Source organism: Labrus mixtus, chromosome 13 (assembly GCF_963584025.1).
Source record: "Labrus mixtus chromosome 13, fLabMix1.1, whole genome shotgun sequence".
In the NCBI taxonomy this organism is placed as follows: domain Eukaryota; kingdom Metazoa; phylum Chordata; class Actinopteri; order Labriformes; family Labridae; genus Labrus; species Labrus mixtus.
Window position 1 is genome coordinate 6,195,691 of NC_083624.1, and position 22,164 is coordinate 6,217,854.

The following is a 22,164-nucleotide window of genomic DNA, read 5'->3' on the forward strand; positions in this document are numbered from 1 at the left end:
TGATAATCAAATAAATAAAATAAATCAGATAAAAATGGGTCATAGTAAATGATCCCCAAAAATGTAACTGTTATAAAGACCTTCCTGTACAAATTGTTTTATTCATTTTAGTGTTCATGTTCAGTAAAAATAGATTTAACGGAGTGAAAATGTTGAGATTTGTTTCTCTTAATTAAGCGCAATTTAACATATTGAGCCAATACGTTGAATAATACGTTTACAATGAATTCAGACACAGCAGCCATTGATGCACACACACCACACATTCCAATCTGCACATTGCACTTTGACACCCTGGACACTTTACATTGTTTACATTATTCTATATTTTGTATATTCAAATAATAGTTTTTTAAATTTTACATTATATTTCTATTTTACTGTATATATGTGTATTAGTCATTTGAGTGTTTATTGCATGGCCTTGCGGAACAGTCTTTACATTTCACTGCACATCTGTATGAGCATGTGACAAATAAAGATCTTGAATCTTGAATCATTGTTGAGCACTTTACAGTTGGACAACATGGAGAGAGAAAAAAAAATCACAGTGCAGATTCTGTTAAACCAACAGAAACATGAAGAATATCATATTCAGAACGTGTAACAAAAATAAGCAAGAATCGTACTGCATCATCATTGTGTATTTTTTTAATACTCTGTTGCAAGACCTAATCAGAAATGCTTTCTGCTCTGTGAGGCTAAGGCACAGGAAGCATTCAATGCTAACACACTCACAACACTGATCTGATTAGAGATGTGTCCACTTTATTTTTCATATATATACATTTAGTCATACAGAATGTACTTATTACAGTTTATTATCATGGACATGAACTGTGTCATCAAGATTAAATACTTTATATACAAAAAAATTGTAGATTCTTGATCTCGCAGTTCAAAAGTATAACTTGAGTAATTACTTTTTTTTTTTTTGCACTGATATTTAAGCTTTGCTTGAATACCAGTCAGTACCAATACCAATACCTAGGCTTGAATACCAGTCAGCCAATTTCATTTAATGTTAATCAATAAAGAGAAATAGACTGAGAGCTTACCAGCACCGTTCAGTGTGCAGACACCTGTTCAATTTGCCATTCAATTCACATTATTTGAATTTATATACAGCCAAATATTAAACGAAGACAAATCATAAGATCACCACGACCACACAACATGATTTAAAAAAAGATAATATATCATATAAAACAACACTTCTGAATCTGTATTAAAAAAAAATGGAACAAAAAAAGAGGAAGTATACATTCTGTACAAACTTGTGAAATCATCAGTGAGGATGTGTTCCACTGATGTGCCTGTAGGTGGCATAAGAGAGCTAAAACTTCATTGTGGTGCTGGCTTTAAAAAAGAACAGTTTGGAGTGCTGTCCTTACCGTTTTCTTATATTTGACACTAATCCAGGATAAGCACCCAGTTGGTGAGATGAGCAGGTTATTATCAATAATCGCTGAACATTGACCCTGACGTCTGAGAGGAGTTGGAATACGATTTTCTGACATGCCTTGGACGCACTCAAGAAAAACACCTGTGTGAAAGATATTATCTGTTAAAGCATTTGAAAGACTGAGATCCAAATCCAAACGTTTAGATGTGTGTTTTCACATCCGATTGTCTGTAGAAGTCATAGTCAGAGAGTTCTTCCTCCTCAGATCATGAAGGACTGCGTTTGTTTGTAGTGCTTGAGCTGTGGACAGCAGAAAGACGAGCAATGAATCATTTCCTTTAATCGGCGTGGGAGCAGAGTTATCAGCAGCTTATCAACTTAAATTTAATGGCAGCCTAAATTCGAGGCAGCAAACAAAACAAGTCACTGACACAATAACAACTGCGATCACTCACGTTGCGGATGGGAGGAGGAGGAGGTGGAGGAGGGTTGTAGGACTTTGAGCTGAAAGACAAAGTGTGGCAGTTCAGTGTGCAGCTCATTACAGATTAATAACACACACAGCTACAGCATGAAGAGTGAAACCCTCACCTTTTTGTTTTCTTGTTCCCTGTTCAAAGAAACAACAAACAAACAAAGTAAAAAGATTAAAACAGGAGTAAATATTGTCATGATCACTTTCCTACCAAAGCAGTTAGATAATTTGTTTCCTATTTTGCAAGACAGTAATGAATTAATTACCTCAAGTATTTATTCAACATCCTGTTTCTGTCTGACCTTTATCCAATAAATACTTCATTTCATTTCTGAATTTAATCAGATAAATGATCCGTTATGTCCGACAGATAGTAATCAAAGCCCTTTTGTCATATGAGCTGCTGAACATTTTCTGGTTATTAGTTGTTTTTGTTGTTTGTGAACAGCAGGGGGGCACCTTGCCAAGCACATGGGTTGATTAGGAACCCTTTAAATGTTCCAGGTGTGTCACTGTTGGGTGATGCACCAGGAAGGGCCACAGGTTTTTTTTTTAACCACATGTTAACAAGACAGGTCAATGGGATGCAGGTGGAAATGTTTGTATGTCTAAATCAAATGACGAAACATGATATTCCCGACTGGACATTGAACTTATTGCGTGCGTAAGGCCTCACTGGAACGGTGCATCAGTGGCTGTTTGTTGAGGTTTGCTTATAATTTTAACTTAAGTTGTTTTTGGACAAATAGCCACAGTACTGTGTAAGACCAAGTGGCAACCTCCAGTGTTGAAAAAGTAAGCCAATGACCAAGCAATGACCATTTTTACACCCTGGTTATAAAAAACTGGTCTGATTAGCTAATTTTTTGTATCGGCACACACTGTACGGTGGTTAGTCTATTTTAACTCTTTCTTCTTTACGTTATTTAGACTAAGAGTTATTCACAATAAGCGACATGGCTGATCTGACTGATGGTCTGTTTGTCAGGAGGGATAAGACCCGCCTCAGCTTCACATCTTTGCTTGTTATTTACTAAACTGAAAGTTAGTGCGAGTAAGCGTTTACAATATGGCGACCACCATCGATGAGCTTCAGTAACCAATAGGTGATATCACTGACACTACGTCCATTTTTTATACAGTCAAATTCTTACAACCCAAAATAATTTGAGAATATAAAGCATTGAAACTCCGCTCAACAAGTACATTATCAACCCGCCCATTCTTTTGAGGTGATTGTTTAAGACTTGAACCTGCTGCGATCACACACCGACTCAACCCGACTTCACAAAGGACTTTTTTTTACGAGGGGGGGCTCGCAGGAAAAAGTCAGCTGGAAGTTGGGGGGGAATTGATTCGGCCATTTTTGTTCACACATGCACCCCTCTTGGAGAAAGTCAGATCATGTTCAGGAGCGCAGTGCGTGTGTGAAAGGTGTTTAACTGACAGTCTGCTGTTTGATGCTGAGCAAGCAGCTTACAATGTATGAGTGTTTAAGTGTGTGTACACAAAAAAAACAACTGCCGGTTACAGCTGGAAATAAAGCTGGTAGAACTAGAATGCAAACAGTAATGCAAACATCTTCAATCTAAGAAAAATGACTAACTGAGGAAACTCTCTCACACACATCCAAACACAAAAAAAAAAAATCAAAATCCCACTACTCACTCTTGCAGCAGCCTCGGCGTCGGCAGACACACACACAGATGCAGCAGAGGAGTGTGAGCGTCACAAAACCTGCAGCTCCTGCTATCAAAACTGTCATATTCAAAGGATCTAAAGAGAGAGAATAAAAAGTATTTCCTCAGGGTTTGATGGATAGAGTGAGACATGTAAACTCCAGCAAACAGTTACTAAAAGCACTTACATTCAATGACTTTCAGCTGCTGGGCCACACAGCTCTTTGGCACCCCCACATTGTTGGAGGACTCGCAGCGGTACATCCCTGCATCCGCTTTGGACACACTGTTAAACTTCTGCTCCACACAAAGAAAAGGCGAGATTAAGTCGAAGGGAAAAGAAAAAACAGGTGATTGTGTCTATGTATCTACTGGTTGAATTTAAGTGTTTATATTTGAGTATTTCTGTGCGTACTGACCAGAGTGCCTTTGTTTGTGTCAATGTTGTATGGAGTATCAGCGTTGGCCACCAGAGCCTTGTTGTCTTTGAACCAGCGGTAGGTGGCAGGAGGAACGCTGAGTTTATCCTTACAGAGGAGGTCGAGGCCTCCGCCCACAAACACCGAGGTCGGCACCTCACAGGACGGGACATGAGGTGGCACTGAAGAGGCAAAGAGAGAGAGAGAAATAAAGCTGATATGCAAAACTTTAGCAAAAGACAAGGGGACTCTATTTTTTTTTTTTTTTTTACAAGACAGTGGGTTAGACGTGTCCGAGCCAAAGCTAGGAGATAAACTTATGGCTGATGTGTGACAATGGTCGTAAGTTAAACTCCTGTCAACGCTGCATTACGATGTGTTGCATCCTCAATTTTCTATATTACTGCACATGGCTACTTTTTTTTTTTAATCAATGATGTCAAGCAGTCAGATAAATATGAAATTCATTTTTTAATTATTTAGGCAGGGCTTTAGAAGTCGATTTGGCAAATGTCTTTACATTGTAAACCACTTAAATTCCCTGTTAATTGTTTAGCACCAATATACCAAGTCAAATTCCTTGTATGTGTACATGTACTTGGCAATAAACCCCGATTCTGATTCTGAAAATAAACAAACATGTAAAGGTCCGGCCGCAGCTGTGAAAATCTACAAGCAGCTTCAGTCTGCAGTAATCCATCATGTTCTGTCACTGCACTGATGCAGAATCTTCCACGTCCACATCACGATGCATCATAGTCACAATTCATTTCATGCCCCCAACTTAAAAACTGATATTTCTTGATGCATTTAATTGTGTTGATTTGGATCTCTTAACTTAATGCTTAAAGTCTTTCTATGTGATTTTTCACACTTAAATATAATAGAAATCAAGTATATCCTCTGAAAATAACTCTGTGAGTCATGACTGTCTACAATGGGTGTAACACCCGAGTCCCACTGTCTGTGATGTTTTCAGAGTTTTCAGAGTCCTATCTTCACTTTGTTTACATCGCCCGGACGGCCGGCTGACTCCTCCCCTCGTGTATAAAAGTTGTTTAATTGAGGGACTAGAGAAAAGAAGAATAACATACTGTACTCACTGCTTAACTGTGTTTCTAGATCACGCTCATTTCAGGTAAATTTACATGCAGTGTGAAGATACGAGCATAATAAAGATCGCTAGCATTAGCATGCTAACACAACAATGCACCGCGAGTTGTTTTGGTTTCATGCTGGTGCTCAAGGGCGACATCTGCTGGATCAAAAAATTGCATATAAAGCATTTAAGTGCTATTTCAATGTTTCTTTAGAGGGAGCATCTGATGTTAGTTTATCGTGTTTCTCCAGTAAATCTGCATTTTTCCTGATATCTGGAACATATTCATTAAAAAAAAAAACAAATACAGGATTGCTGTCATACCGAGCACGTTCAGGGTTACGGTGGCCTCTCCCAGGTTGACGTGGTCCTCGCTCGCAGTGACCTCACAGCGGTACTCCCCGGAGTCTTTCTGACTGACAGAGTGTATTGTCATGGTCGCTCCTTCTATCTTTGCTCGTCCTGCATAAGATCCTGAAGAGGGAGGCGAGGGAGGATAAATCAAGTTTTTTTTTGTTTTTTTTTATTATGTGATGTAATAATGGAGGGTGAATGGAAAGCGAGGCTGCAGTAAATAAGAGTATTTTCAGTTTAGAGGACACAGAGAACTCAGGTAGTTTATGTCTACTGTCACTCACCAGTAAATTTCTGATTGAAGTACACAAATGTGACTCCCTTCCCTTTCCTTTTCCACTCGATTCGAGGGCTCTGATCTTTCTCGGTCCGGAACTCGCAGGAAAGCACGGCGTCTGCAAGAAAAGATTTTTAAAATAATGATTCAAACCAACATGGACACACTTCACCTTGTGCCTTGTTTTGAATTATCGTGCATCTTTCAAATCATTTCTCCACAAATGTTTTTTTCTTTTGTAGTCCCAACTCGTGCTTTCTGATCAGCATTAGATAATAAAGGCAATTTGATCAGGTTGCTAAAGAAAATCCAATCTATGTTTCTCTGTTTTTTTTTACTAATTTCCTGTAATCTTCCTGCAGCCACAGGACCCCCCCGCACTTTTCAGCCGTTAAATCTGTTTTGGATGTTTGCATTTGCTTTTGAATGTGCAGAGTTTCTAAATATGCCTCGCGTTTTTCTGAATGTGCGTCATTTCAGCTGGTGCCGGGCCTCTGCACCTACAGGCCACCGTACTCAAGTAATGACTGAGCTGCACTCATTTTGTATAAGTCTATATTTCTTTTTTTTTAGGGAAAAAGCAATTGATTCTATCTTTATAAAAATATATTTTTTTAAAGAGGCCAAACATTTCAGTCTCATGAGACAGTACTGTTTCTTAAAGTTGTTTAACTTTAAATATATGAAATGAAGTTCTTAAGCAGTCTCACCTGAGTGCTCATGGACCTCTACTTTAGGTTTACTGCTGCTGACTGTCACTGACAGACACACAGGACCTGGAGGAGAAAAAAAGAGCAATATATTATTAGGAAAAACGTATAAAACACTTTATATTTTATTACTTGCTACACTACAGTTTATTTTTAATTTTATGAGTTTCAGATGGGGATGTTATTAGTCTGCAGTCAGAGAGAGCAGAAGATAATCAACATCTAGTATAGAATAAAAAGCCCAGGAACTCATTCTACTACATTTACAGAAAATGTGCATAATACACGCTCTCTCTCTCTCATACACACACACACACACACACACACACACACACACACACACACACACACACACACACACACACACACACACACACACACACACACACACACACAGAGCAAATGTATGGAGTGTGAAGTTACATCCTGGTGGTGCCAGGAGCGGTGCTGTGGAGGAATGCAGGTGATGGACGACTCTCTGACAAGCAGCTTTATCCTGAACTGATAACGTCCTCGAGTGATCTGTCCCTTCTACCAGCTACACACACACACACACACACACACACACAAACACACACACACACACACACACACACAGTTTTGGGTTAAAGTGGGCTTTTATTCTACTTTTTTTATAAAGTAAAGTGGCTTACATAAAATTAAATTTACCAAAATACTTCAACTTCTCACTAAAAACTCAGACGATGATGGAGATTTTAAATCCAGACTGATGGAGTTGTGTCTTTGTGTAGCGCACACATGCCTACAAAGTGTGTTTTTCTTATGCAGACAAAGCAACTCTGTATGACAGTAACCTAATCCTTCTCAGCTGCGGCACCACACACACACACACACACACACACACACACACACACACACACACACCACCCTCAGATATCTGCATTGCACACATGAGGATCGACACTGAACCCTTAACCCCCCCCCTGTGTTTTACTTTGACCCCCTACCATGGCTGAAACCTGAATCTGATTTTAACACTAGACTTGAATCCATGCCATGAACTTCAAAAAACATGCAGAAGTTAATAATTCCATGTTTTAGAAAACACAACATGTCCCTGATAACAGTTATGAAAGTATTTCATTGAATTCATCTAAAATGTCTTTAAAGTAGAGCCCGACCGATTAATCGGTGACTATCGGTATCGGTTCACCAGTCAGAGAGCATTTCATTAGAGGATCACTGTATTACACTAGCAGAGTTCTCTTTCTGGCCGTCACCAGCAGAGTGTCTTTTATGGATTACAACACACATCATCACTCTCCAGAGTGTCAAGCTGTGATGCACATGTTATATTATGTTTATCAAACCACTTTGTGCAATAACATGTTACACTTTATGTGCATGTCTGTCTGTGTTACACTGAATATTCTGACTACATTTTTGTCAAAACTGCAGCTCTCAGCTGATCTATTTTTTTAAAATCTATATTGTGGTTTCTATCTATTTTTTGTACTTTTTTTATTTTTATTTTTTTATTTAAATTGTGTACTGTGTTCACTTTTTGTTTGCAATCGTTGCTCTTTGCTGCTGTAACACTGTAAATTTCCCCTTGTGTGATAAATAAAGGATTATCTTATCTTATTTTACATACATGCACAGTTACTTCTAGTTGAGAGACCATCTTCATTATATTTATTTTCCGAAAGTGTTTGATAACTGCACTTTTTTTGGATCAACAAATGCGTATATCTATATCTATATTTCTATATATATCTCTAAAGATCAAAGATCGATCTAAGAAAAATATCGGCTGATGTATCGGCATTGGATTTTTTTCTCTCCCTAATATCGATATCGGCGGCAGCCCCAAAAATCCCATATCGGTCGGGCCCTACTTTAAAGCTGCTTTAATCTGTTCAAATCCAGTATTACCACTTATCCTGTGATATTTTTATTCTTTATTTTATTTATTTTATTTATTTTATTTATTTTATTTATTTTATTTATTTTATTTATTTTATTTATTTTATTTATTTTATTTATTTTCATTTTATTTTTTGGGGGGCGTTTTGTGCCTTTATATGAGAGATAGGACAGTGGATAGAGTTGGAAATCAGGGAGAGAGAGAGAGTGGGGAATGACATGCGGGAAAGGATCCACAGGTCGGATTCGAACCCCGGGCCGCCCGCTTGGAGGACTACAGCCTCCGTACATGGGACGCGCGCTCTTACCACTGCGCCACCAGTGATATTTTTATCATTACTTATTTTTAAAAATATTCCAAAGATTTCCTTGTCCAGCTCTCTCCTCACAGAAGATAAGGATTTCATCTGTGAGGACATTTAGTCCTCATGAGTAAAGAGAGGAAGGATCAAACACACACACATCCGAGCTGTAATTATCAACATGAAGCAGTTTGTTTGGATAGCAGCCTCTGCTTTTAAGAAATCCAACAGAAACTTCAAATGCATTTCTTTCCCCAGATAGCGAGTGGTTGTTTTCATCTCTGTCCAATTAACAACAAGGTCAGCCAGGGGGTTATCTCCACAGTGAGAGGGCGGGATATGAGACTCCTCTGTGTGATGTGTGGGATCGGCCCCGTGAATCTCGGGTTCAAACAGCATCAGAGCGGGTTCAATGTAAACATGAACACCAAAACCACACCCACTGCATCTCTGCACAAGCTCAGTCCCTGATCCATCACCCCCCCCCCCCCCCCCCCCCCCCCCCCCATCCCCCTCTGCATGTGGGGTTAACATGCACCAACACTATTACCCAAATGAAGGGTCAATAACTCATGAGGATCAAATCCCCTCATGTTGAAAACAAAAAAAAGGTAAATAAATACAGCTCACAATGTCACAAAACATCTGTTAAATTGGTAAATTCTCTCTCATCTGTTCTGAATTCACTTTTGTTTAATAAAGTAGTCAATTATTCAAAATCACGAGGATCAGGATCATTCTGTTTGGTGAAAGAGAAACAAGTCCTTCATCTTAAATCCTTAAGAAGAAGTTCACAACACACACAAAACCAAAACCAGTCATTTTCATACATTCCCTAACTTTACATGATCTCTTTATCTGTAATGCACAAAACAAAACAATTTCCTATTTTTTAATAGGACTAGATGATACTTATTGTTCTCATACTGAGCAAATTTTAAGAGAAATAAACCATGTGAGAAAATAGAGTTTCCTGTGGTAATGGAGAGGGATACTAACCACAGTGTTAATAAACTCTTTTCTGAAACATTTGTCTTTCCACCTGATGAATTAGCCCGTTTAAACTCGGACTAAAACCCAGTTTTTTCGTGAAACTTCGAGCAATATAAGTTGTAACATTATTTCCATAAAGTTTTTGAAAACAAGAAAAAAACTCACTTTGCAGTAACGTGATGAGAAGAGGCAGCGCCAACATCTTCAGGACGTCCATGTGAAGCCTCGGTGAGTTCAGGTCTGTCCTTTGTCCAGATGAGATTAGTTTGACTCCAAACTTTCTGCATGCTTCTTCAAGTTTCTTCTGCAGCGCGCGCTCTCGCGTATCCATGGACAACTGACGGGGGAGCGCGCGCAGACGGGAGCTCGGTACCAAAGGGAAATCTGATCCTCCTTTTATTTTGACAAGGCCTGATCTGTTATGTCAAGGGTGATTAAAAGTCTCAGATTTATTTTTCTTTCTTTTATTGAAGTCTCTTATAAATCATCAGGATTTCAACTTTACAACTTTTTTACAAATATTGAGAATAACTCTAAAAGTCTACGTGAGATGTTTGCTGTGGTGGAGACATTTTGACAATTTGCATATGTAGGTATATTGAGAGTGAGCATCTGAAGCTGCAGGTCTCTATGACTTAAAGTCTTTATATGTGATTTTTCACACTTAAATATAATAGAAATCAAGAATATCCTCTGAAAATAACTCTGTGAGTCATGACTGTCTACAATGGGTGTAACACCCGAGTCCCACTGTCTGTGATGTTTTCAGAGTTTTCAGAGTCCTATCTTCAGTTTGTTTACATCGCCCGGACGGCCGGCTGACTCCTCCCCTTGTGTATAAAAGTTGTTTAATTGAGGGACTAGAGAAAAGAAGAATAACATACTGTACTCACTGCTTAACTGTGTTTCTAGATCACGCTCATTTCAGGTAAATTTACATGCAGTGTGAAGATACGAGCATAATAAAGATCACTAGCATTAGCATGCTAACACAACAATGCAGCGCGAGTTGTTTTGGTTTCATGCTGGTGCTCAAGGGCGACATCTGCTGGATCAAGAAAATCACATGTAAAGCCTTTAATGGAGCTTAAATTGGTTTGAGATAGTTTTATAGCTGTCAGAACTTGGATTACAGTTGCTTTGTTTTGCTGTTCTTATTTAATTTCATCTTTTTAAAGAACAGTTGTGGTTAGCTGAAGACCACAGTCTAGATTTAGTTTGAGCCCCGAACATGAAATTAAGCCAAATGACAGAATAATGGACTTGAATTATTCAGGTTTATTTTTTTATTAGCACACATATAAGAATACATCAAAATAGGATTAACAAAAACATACAAGGTGTGTCAGGAGAGGTCAAGAAGCCAACAGGCTGAGGAGGGACCTCACCTCTTAAGAGACAAATAAATAAACTGAGCAAATCGAATTACACAATTTCAAAACAAAATTAGATATAAACACATATACAGTAACCTATACACGTATTCATACACACACACTTAGACACATACATGCAATAGAAAGACTGAGAATGTTAACCCTCTATCAGCTAAATGAAACAGACATTAATCTATTAAAAATGGAGTGAATGATGGAAAAAAAGAAAACAATATATTTTATATATGCAAACGTTTGACCTCATGGATTAAATGTGAAGACAGTTTCCTTTTTAAAATCTCGGTAGACGAAGAGCCGTTAACAACCACTTTTCCTTCTCAAATTTCTTTATTCTCTCAATTTTCCTAAAACCTTTTTCTTGGGCTACTTAAAAAAAAAACAGCAACAAAATATATTGTCAGTTTAACATTTAAAATATGGCTCATTGTTCTTGTAGATGCCTTTGTCCAATAAATAGTAATCAGTCAATATGTATTTATAAGAAGACAATCGCATGGTTCGAGCTGGACGTCTTCCACGTGGGTGTAATAAGAGGTGCAGAGACAAGACAGCTGCTGGCTGAGCTACTGTGTCCTCGGCTATTAGGTTTCTCACCAGCAGTGCCCACACAACAACGCATTGTCCCCCGTTCTGGTTAATGTGCACACATGCTTACACTTGTGGCCACTTGCGTTCACAAAGACACACACACAGAGGCCATACGCGAGGACACGTGTGCACAGACACACACACAGGGTGAGAGAGAGAGAAATACAAGCTCAGAAAATCTCTGCTGCAGCACCTGTTCACTGCTGCTGATCCCAGCTGCTGTGCTTTGAGCAGGACGCGCTGCTGACATGATATACACACTAACACACACACACACACACAAACTTATTGTTAACAGCACAGCTCATGCCTTTTGCTTAGTTTACAAAAATATGTTTGACATAAACAGTCTCTCCCACATCTTATGTGAACCAATCATAAGTGATGGAGTGATATTTAATAAATGACCTTAAAGTCTTTCTATGTGATTCTTCACTCTTAATTGTAATATAAATCAAGTATATCCTCTGAAAATAACTATGTGAGTCATGACTGTCTACAATGGGTGTAACACCCGAGTCCCACTGTCTGTGATGTTTTCAGAGTTTTCAGAGTCCTATCTTCAGTTTGTTTACATCGCCAGGACGGCCGGCTGACTCCTCCCCTCACGTATAAAAGTTGTTTAATTGAGGGACTAGAGAAAAGAAGAATAACATACTGTACTCACTGCTTAACTGTGTTTCTAGATCGCGCTCATTTCAGGTAAATTTACATGCAGTGTGAAGATACCAGCATAATAAAGATCGCTAGCATTAGCATGCTAACACAACAATGCAGCGCGAGTTGTTTTGGTTTCATGCTGGTGCTCAAGGGCGACATCTGCTGGATCAAAAAATCACATAAAAAGCCTTTAAATACGTTGACTAAATCAGGGCTTCATTTAGTGATCTATTGCAACAGCAGTTTAAACCTGGTTTTAAATAAATGGAATCCAATTTTAGGCTAAGTTTGAAACATTTAAACACAATTTTGCTGTGTAAAATTGAACATTTAAAGCTCGATATACAAGAAACTTGTGAGATTTTGTAATCACACGTTATCATGGAGTGTAAAGAAGGATCCACAGAAGCAGCAATACTCAAAAAAATTTTGAGAAAACACCCTCCCTACAACCTTGTCTCATTTGTCCGATCTTACTGCACTGTTACTTAACGTCTCCTGTTTGTTGAGGGCTCATTCCAAGATTAAAAAAATAAAACAACAACTCTGATTTCTGGTAATTAATCCAAAATATAAACTTACTTATAAACTAAGCAACATCTCTACCTATAACTCTACTCAATTCTTACACACTGGTCCCTTGGTTACTTTCACATATAAACAAATAATGCTGTGACAAAATGTGTGTTATAACATCTGATTATAGTGTATTTACACATGAACACCCTTATAGTGACAACCTAGTGACACAAGCTAGCCCATGCATTGATCACAGTGGTCATACATCTGCGTCTCAAGATCACAATCAGCAAGACATTCTGTCACACCAGCAGAGATGCAGACAGGTGTCATGCATTACATCAACAATGGCTCCGTCCCATTTATGTGATCCAAAAAGCTTTTAAGATGGAGCACATATTACAAGAGCCTGGAGGGCTTTAAAGTACTCGTGTCTGGCCCTCATTATTACCTGAGCTTTTCCTGCCGGGTCAAAAGGTCATTATCAGATGTGGACAAAAAGTTGATGAGCTGAAAATGTAAAAAATTCTGGTTTAACAATTCTTCTACTGCTCGCAGTTCTCTGGGCAAGGACATCTTTATCCAGAGAGATCAGAGATTAAGACCACATATTATCAAATCACAGCTCAGAACTATAACCAGACTGTCAGAGGAACATCTCAGGAGGAAACTCACCGAGGTCAAAAGGTGTTCTAGCTGCGAGAACACTGAAAAGTGAAGAAACATCCATTCCACATCAGTGGATACAGCTTTCTGTTGAGAAATACCAATGTGAGGAAACATCACAGCTCCCATTAATATTTATGCTCATTGTGTCAAAGTGTGAAGTTTTTCTTGACCTCTCTCTGCCCCCTCTTCATTTCTTATTGAAAGCAGCATTTTGAGTCATAGAGGAGACAGACATACAGAATATTCCAAAACATAAATATGTAAATTATTTTTCTGTTTTCTATCAGTTCAGAGTCCAGATCTAGATCTTTGAGTGAGTGGGAGTTTGTTTTGAGAAATAAAGACATTATTTATTAGTTATTTGACGGTACAGCATCAACTTTGGGAACTGCTTTGTTTGGTAAACGGTGGACTTCTAATAATTAAAATTTTTCCAGTTACATCCTCTGATGTGTGGTTGGTAATTTTTTAAATCTAGCATGATTTTGAAAGTGGAATTCCCTCAGTGCTCCGTCTGCACCCCCTCCCCTCTGTACTCCCTAAAAGTCACTTACATGCACGAGCGCCGTTGCTCCAAAACTTACGTTGTCTCATATCCCGGTCAGCGGTACGAAAACACACTTTATCATAAAACATGTGAAAAAAAAATTGTACAATTTCACTACTCACAAAGGCAAAAGACAAACTCATCGGTGACGCACTTTGAGTGTGGGCTAGAGCACTTAAGGGGTAGAGAACGAGCAGGGAGACAGGGAGGCGTCTGATTGGTTCATCAGATTGGTACCTTGTGTCAGACAGTTTTTCATTCCCACAACTGCTACAGATGACAGACTCTCTTTGTTGCTTTCTCAGAGCACATGAGTTATTCATTTCTGTCAGGACCGAAAGACTATTTCAACCAAAATCTTAAAAAGTGTACCTGAGAGAAAATTACCAACCCTGCCTTTAAGCAGTCAGTTAAAGGTGCACTGTGTAGATTTGGTAGTGAAATTTGAAAGTTGTAGAAGTGAACCAATTCTATGCTATATTTATACACAAACTTTATTCAAAGTAAAAAATGGATCCCTGAAACACTGTTTAGAGTTTAAAATCTACCAGGAGAGTTACGGTTTCACTGTTGCGGGCCCTCCAACATGACTTCTCGTGTAGCATTTTATCTTTTATATAGTGTTTTATATAAATTCAAATCTTAACATTATTGTTTTGTCTTTTTTATCCGACTACAATTTTAAATATTCTTCTCCTATGTATTAATTTTAATATCTTGTTGCTTTTATGTGTCGTATTTTAGTTTTTCATTTTTATATATATATTTTCTTTAATTCTTATTGGTGTGCATTAGTCTCTCAATGATTTTTTTAAACTACTTTTTCGTCAATAACTTTTCTGCACTTTGTAAAGCACTTTGAACTGCAATTGAATTTGTCTGAAAGGTGCTATATAAATAAAGTTTGATTGATTGATTGATTGAAAACAAATACAAAGAGATAACCGATGACCACAAAGAGATATAAAACAACTGCAGATACAATACGTCAACACATGGATTCAAAACAACTATAAAGGACACAGGTGTCTTGGGTTTTTTCTATCTTTGTACCCTGCCCCTCCAATCGGAGGGGTGGGGGTTCTGTTATCTGTGCCTGAATGTCTAACCCATTCAAGATCACAGATAAAATCATCTGTTTTTGTTTTGTCTTTACAGCGGCTCTTATATATATTTTTAATTCTTATTGGTGTGCATTAGTCTCTCAATGATTTTATAAACTACTTTAACTACAATAACTTTTCTGCACTCTTGTAAAGCACTTTGAACTGCAATTTAATTTGTCTGAAAGGTTCTTTATAAATAAAGTTTGACTGATTGATTGATCTTCAAATAGTGTTACAGGGACCAAATTTTCCTCTGAAGACAGTTATGAACATAAACCACATAATCTGTACATTTCTCCAACTTTCACATGTCTCTACAAAACTCCATAGTGCACCTTTAAACTCTCCAACCAGCCTTACTTTTTAACTATATTCACAAATGAATATACATAACATGAACTTCTTGAATTCCTAAAGAAATACACATTATCTTTCTATACGCTGAGACTCTGACAGATGTTCATTTTCCAACGTCTGGAGGACAGTTTTCAGCTGTAATTAATTCTTCACTGTGTATTTCTTCGAAAGAACCTTACAACATCACCTTTGAGCCGGATTCATTTTCTGAGTTTGTGCCAACAGGAAACAAAACAAAACATAAGCTGTGGCGAGATAAGGTTTTATACCTCACTGACAGAAAGTAGCAGGACTGATGCTGCTCATAAAGATTAGAAGAGTCATAACCAAACACAGAAACACAGGTACATAGCAGAGCTGCACGAGGCACACAAAGGACAGGTCACAACACAGAGGGTATACATTCTGAGTACAGACTGAACAGGTTTTAACAGATCAAGATGAAGACACTGGTTTTACTCTCACTGAGCCTGGCAGGTAAGAGATTTTATTAGGACCTTTTTTAAATTAATCCTGCAAAGACACATTTCTACTTCTCTTTTCAAAGTTGAGACAACCTGGCTGTAAATGTACGAACTATATTCTGAAACATCTGCCAGTTTTAAAATGTAGCCCCATTCAAAGTTTCGATCACTTAGTAGTTGTTGTGATTGAAGTTGAACTTTTTTGCCAGGCAGTTTATTAGCTTAGTCATGTTTTTAAAAAGACTATTAGTTTGATGCTTCTCTCATCTTATAAAGTGGTTATCATTCTGTATTTCTTTGTCTCCAAGATCTGTAATTGAAATGCTTCATATGGCTCATCGACTTTTTCAATTTAAAGTGTTTTTAAAAAAAAAAAAAATCTAAAACAAAGATTTTTTATTTTTTGGTCTTTTGGGTCAATAGAAGTGAAATGGTTTAAATGTTATATTAACGCTGTTCATCATTCCACAACAATACCATCATGATTCTCAGATTTCTGCTTGATGAGATTATTAACACAGTTTGTAGAGATGACATGATGGTGGGTGAAGAGTCTTCATTTTAAAGAGACATCTGAGATTTGTCCAAAAAAGTCAGTCGAATGAGAAAAAGCGACAGAGGGATAATAAATTGATGCAAAACGAACCCATATGATGAAACTGACAGCAAAGTGGAAATAATGACCAAAGATGACCACGAGAAAAGTCGCTAAACAGCATGTTCTGTACTGTATGTTAAAATAAACAGGAATACAAGACCATAATGTAAAAATAAAGACTGTGAAGTGACCTCAAAAGACCCCAAAAAAACTTAAAAGAAGTTAGAATGATTTCAAAGCCAAAAAAACATCAACTTCAAACTGATTCTCAAACAACCAAAATTATATTAAAAAAACAACTTCAATAATTCTGATATGACAACAAAAAGATGCAAAAGATCCACAGAAAGATATCCAACAACTACAAGATGAAGAGAAAGAAAACGCAGTCTTAAAACTCATTTTATCTTTATATAGTGTTTTATATAAATTCAAATCTTAACATTATTGTTTTGTCTTTTTTTATCCGACTACAATTTTAAATATTCTTCTCCTTTGTATTAATTTTAATATCTTATTGCTTTAATGTGTCGTATTTTATTTTTTCATTTTTATATATTTTCTTTAATTCTTATTGGTGTGCATTAGTCTCTCAATGATTTTATAAACTACTTTTTCATCAATAGCTTTTCTGCACTCTTGTAAAGCACTTTGAACTGCAATTTAATTTGTCTGAAAGGTGCTATATAAATAAAGTTTGATTGATTGAAAACAAATACAAAGAGATAACCAATGACCACAAAGAGATATAAAACAACTACAGATACAATACGTCAACAAATAGATTCAAAACAACACAGGTGTCTTGGGTTTTTTCTATCTTTGTACCCTGCCCCTCCAATCAGAGGGGTGGGGGTTCTGTTATCTGTGCCTGAATGTCTAACCCAATCACGAGCACAGATAAAATCATCTGTTTTCGTTTTGTCTTCACAGCGGCTCTTGGGATGCCACCCTTTGCCCCTGAAGTAGCACAAAGTCCTGTTCTAGGTGAAGAAGATAAAAACCCTGTGCTGGGAGATGTACTTCCTCTGAGTGTGGTGGAGCTAGAGGGTCAAGAACATCTAGAAGTTAGGATGGAGCAGGAGCTAAAAGCTAAGCCAGAGGTAAGAGTGGAGCCTGAGGTTCTGATGGAGCCAGGAGACGTGGATGTGGAAGGAGCTTCCATAGAGTCATATCCAAACCTGAATCCAGATGTTATTTTTGAACTCGAGGCAGATATGCAGTCAAAGGAGGAGAAGGAGCAGGTGTTTAAAGATGACTCGGTCTTGAAGGTGGAGTCAGACGTTGAGGTGGAGCCCGAGGTGTCGGGGGTGCAAATGGACCTCCTGCCCGACACTGAAACAGGACCTGAGTTTGTCAACAAGAAGGGAATATATGAAATGTATGACGAGCCGATCATGGAGCTGGAGCCGCTGGATGAAGACAACATGTCTGATCAGAAACACAGCGACGCAAAGCTGACAGAGGAGGAACTAAATATGAGGTCAGCAGTTCAGAATCCCCCTGTGCAAGAGGAGGAGGAGGAGGAGCCCGAGGTGTCAGGGGTGCAAATGGACCTCCTGCCCGAGACTGAAGCAGGTCCTGAGTTTGTCAACAAGAAGGGAATATATGAAATGTATGACAAGCCGATCATGGAACTACAGCCTGAGATGTGATAGGTGTAATTTATTTGAAATAACTGATAAGTTACAAATAAATTCATGGAGAAATAAATATGATTTTAGTGACATAAAACAGCAAATTCTTGTAAAAAAAAATGTCATATAACAATTGTAGAAGTTCATTTAAGGTTAATAATTTGTAAAAGATATCAGTGTTGAAACAGATTCAGTCTGAAGGATTTAAAACACTTTAAAAATGAATTTTTTGTTTAAAACTTTTGAAATATACAGATATGTCTGCCAAGATTTATTAATCTGTTTTCTACCTGTAATGTCTATCAAGAGATACTACATGTCAGAGGTGGGCAACTGGCGGCACTGGTATATGTTGAGTTAAAGTTGAGACATAATTGATTTTAATTATTTTTGTATCCTAAAATTTGGCCCCCTGGCAGTGAGAATTAAATGAATGTGGCCCTCGCTGTGGACAAACTTGTCCATCCCTGATACATGTGATTGATTAGTTATGCCTGCCGAGGCCGGAAGGGGGAGCTCTCAGCCGCGATGCCTCATTCTGCATGAGTCGTGTCTTGAGTCCATTTATTCATTTTACCCTTTTTTTACCCTTAAAAAGATAATATATATATATATCTGTGTTTATCTACAAAGTATGTTTCTAGAGATGTTTTTGTGTTTATTGTGAGGAACTTACAGAAAGTTTGATGTTTAAAACGTTGTATTTACATTCAGGGGCGCCTCCAGGAACTCCGGGCCCCATGAGAAGATATCACATTGGGCCCCTACCACGGCCCAAACTAACCAGGAAAATGTCTTTGACCGCACCTCCACAAATGACCCGTAAAAACTTTGAACAACTACGCTTTATTTTACACCCTGAAAATGGAAGATAAATAATCACTGTAATATTTAAACTTTGTAATATACACACCTTTCAGACAGTTGAAGCGGGGGGGGGGGGCCTTTGAGACAGACTCCACATTTTTTCCAGAAAGGAATTCTGAATGTTTGTTTATTTATTCAGACAATTTTAGTTTTCTTATATATAGAGAAAAAAGCGAAATAAGAAATACATTTTTATTTCAGGCCCATGAAGGGCCCCCCTCCCCCACTGGGGCCCTGGGTAGTCAGTCCCACTTTTCCCCCCCACTACGACGCCCCTGTTTACATTTTATGAAAGTTCAGTGAGACACTAGTGTTGTATGTCGTCCACACATCACCACACGAGGTCAGTGTTGGCTGTGTGTGTGTGTATGTCTGTGTGTGTGTGCATATAAACATTAAGATTAAGAATCTGAAAGTGTTTAGAAGAATAGTCATGGTTGAGAATATTCATGTTTAATCGTGTCAGTGAGCACGTATATATTTTCTTTATAGGAAGAAATATGAAGTAAAGTGATAGACAGGATATTTTTGTTTGTATTTTCAGCACTGTTGATCATTTTGTTTTGTTGTACTTACCTGTTATGTTTCATATTTGCCTGTGAAAATGAATGTTAAAAGAAAGCACCATTGTGACTGTGTGGATCATTTTGAAAAGATAAATTAAATCATTCTGCATGACGCTGACAGAGGAAGCATCGTGTCTTGAGTCCATTTATTGATTTTAACCTTTTTCAGGGCACAACAGAGACAGGGGATGAGCAGAACTCTTATCGACGAGTCGTGCCAGAATCTGCCATCATGGAAGAAGTCCCTGAGTTGGACTTTATGGAGGAGCTGATGCCATCTTTGGAGGAGAATTTCCCCAATGAAGAGGCGAGAACGGGGATGGAGCTGAGTAAACTGGAAAGCAATTTTGAAGCAGATGGATCAGAATATTTGATGAAGGAGGAACCAGGAAGTGAGTTTGTAAAGGACAGAGGATTATGACTCACACATGACAACACAGGTAGTGTAGAGTGAATATAACACACACACCCACATACACACACACAACTGTAATTGTTTCTCATCACACTCATCAATGATGGATCCTGACCTAATGCAAAAAGATCACAAATGTTAAAATGGCTGAAAAGCAGACATAAAAAAAAAACAAGATAACCATTTAAAAACATGCAAGACACGACGGAGTGTTGTGGGAGTCTTTATAAAGATTATTCCTTTCATTATGACAATTATGTATTAAACCATGAGATAAGGAGATACAAGAAGAAATCATGAAGACACAAGCAGATTAGTCAGAAACAGGCAGCTTTCATCATAACAAGGTGGATAAAATATTTTAAGTAAGTAACTGTTACAAATATCTATTGCTAAGTAGTGATGTGATTTACTGCATTTTTTTTGCAAAAGTATTTCTAATTTTCAACTGAGAAAATATAATGCTTATTTTTGGCAATACAACAAAAGAGGGAACTTCATTTGTAAAACATTAGCTGCAGATTACTTATAAAATAAAGGTATTTTAATGCCTAAAAACAACTGGATATTAATGATAATTTCAAGCCTGTTTCAGTGTTGATAGGTTTAAAAAGAATATGAACTTACTGCATCTTTAAAAAAGGAACAACCCTGAACTGTTGTAATTTCACCTTTTAGCCACCAGGTGAAGCTACTGTCCTGGTGTTCTGCTGGAGGAGAAATGTTGCCAGTTCTTCCAACAGCCAAAAAGGGTAGCAGATGCTGAGGTATCTCTATGTTCTCTTCTATCTCAAACATGCATCATTGAGTCTTTTTTAAAGTTATTTTTGCAGCGTATAATTTGCTTAATTGGACTTTCGCTGTTTTTTCATTTCATTGCAGTTCTTCTGCCAGGATTTTTTTCCTGGCGGCCACCTGGCCTCCATCACGAGCCAACACATCCACAGAGAGGTGATGAAAATTATGCTGAAGGAGAACGGGGCTCTAACAAACGCTTGGGTTGGAGGGCTGCGATTTTTAGATGTATGTATATTCAGTCACAGAGAAAGAGTTATTAATCTGTAATTGAAAATACAAACTTTAACTGTCATTTTATCACACCAATGGGCTGGTTCCTTTATTAAAGTCTTTCTATGTGATTTTTCACACTTAAATGTAGAAATCAAGTATATCCTCTGAAAATAACTCTGTGAGTCATGACTGTCTACAATGGGTGTAACACCCGAGTCCCACTGTCTGTGATGTTTTCAGAGTTTTCAGAGTCCTATCTTCAGTTTGTTTACATCGCCCGGACGGCCGGCTGACTCCTCCCCTCACGTATAAAAGTTGTTTAATTGATGGACTAGAGAAAAGAAGAATAACATACTGTACTCACTGCTTAACTGTGTTTCTAGATCACGCTCATTTCAGGTAAATTTACATGCAGTGTGAAGATACCAGCATAATAAAGATTGCTAGCATTAGCATGCTAACACAACAATGCAGCGCCAGTTGTTTTGGTTTCATGCTGGTGCTCAAGGGCGACATCTGCTGGATCAAAAAATCACATATAAAGCCTTTAAATTCTCTGTTTGTCTGTGGAGAATATGTTTTTAAAAAGAGATTTGTTCTTATGGGCTCTCCTCAATAATCTCCTGCTCTTCATCAGACCGGTCGCTTCATCTGGTTGGACGGATCTCGCTGGGAGTATTCTGATTGGCTGACAGGACAGCTACGTAACAGAGCGGACAGTGACTGTGTGCATCTCCTCGCTCTGGGTAAGAGTCAGATTTTTGTACAAAGTTAAACTCAAGTCATACTTTCATGTTGATTCTGATCTGATGTTGGTTTGACTTGCAGGAAAATGAAAGTTCAATGACTCCACATGCTGGGAACCTCAGGCTTTTATCTGCTCCTTCCCTCATCAGTGAACGTCCAGCGAGCTCAGGAACTATCAGAGTCTGCTGCTTTAAGATTAAAGTCCCATCCTAGAGGGAAAACGACTTACACCGCAGAGTAAAGAACCATACTCTATATAATCAGAATGTCTGAGCATGCTGTACATATTGTTCTTATATTTTAAGGTTTTATATGTTTTTGATAACAAATGCTGTAAATAAAACAAACTACAATCCCATCTTCCTTTTCCCCCTTGGAACAAAACTGTATTTTAAGCTTTGTTCTCATTTATAATT

At 37.9% G+C, this 22,164-nt stretch overlaps 1 protein-coding gene across 1 annotated transcript; it reads right to left on the reverse strand.

The window, feature by feature from the left end:
• Positions 1–636: 636 nt before the first annotated feature.
• Positions 637–9,946, reverse strand: jam2b (junctional adhesion molecule 2b). Its single transcript, XM_061053350.1, has 10 exons — positions 9,766–9,946; positions 6,419–6,484; positions 5,716–5,826; positions 5,402–5,551; positions 3,979–4,160; positions 3,748–3,856; positions 3,549–3,656; positions 1,997–2,015; positions 1,861–1,909; positions 637–1,705 (listed from the first exon to the last, which is right to left on the reverse strand). The coding sequence occupies exons 1-10, from the start codon at positions 9,929–9,931 to the stop codon at positions 1,667–1,669; spliced, it is 999 nt and encodes a 332-aa protein (XP_060909333.1). The 5' UTR covers positions 9,932–9,946; the 3' UTR covers positions 637–1,666.
• Between the last annotated feature and the right edge of the window lie 12,218 nt (positions 9,947–22,164).

Excerpts from the sequence above, each read along its gene's own strand:
- jam2b (XM_061053350.1), bottom strand. The coding sequence starts at position 9,931 with ATGGATACGCGAGAGCGCGCGCTGCAGAAGAAACTTGAAGAAGCATGC. Across the intron at positions 6,485-9,765 it reads TCTCATCACGTTACTGCAAA|GTCCTGTGTGTCTGTCAGTG; the intron begins GTGAGTTTTTTT and ends TTTCTCCTCCAG. Across the intron at positions 5,552-5,715 it reads CTTCAATCAGAAATTTACTG|GATCTTATGCAGGACGAGCA; the intron begins GTGAGTGACAGT and ends CTCCCTCTTCAG.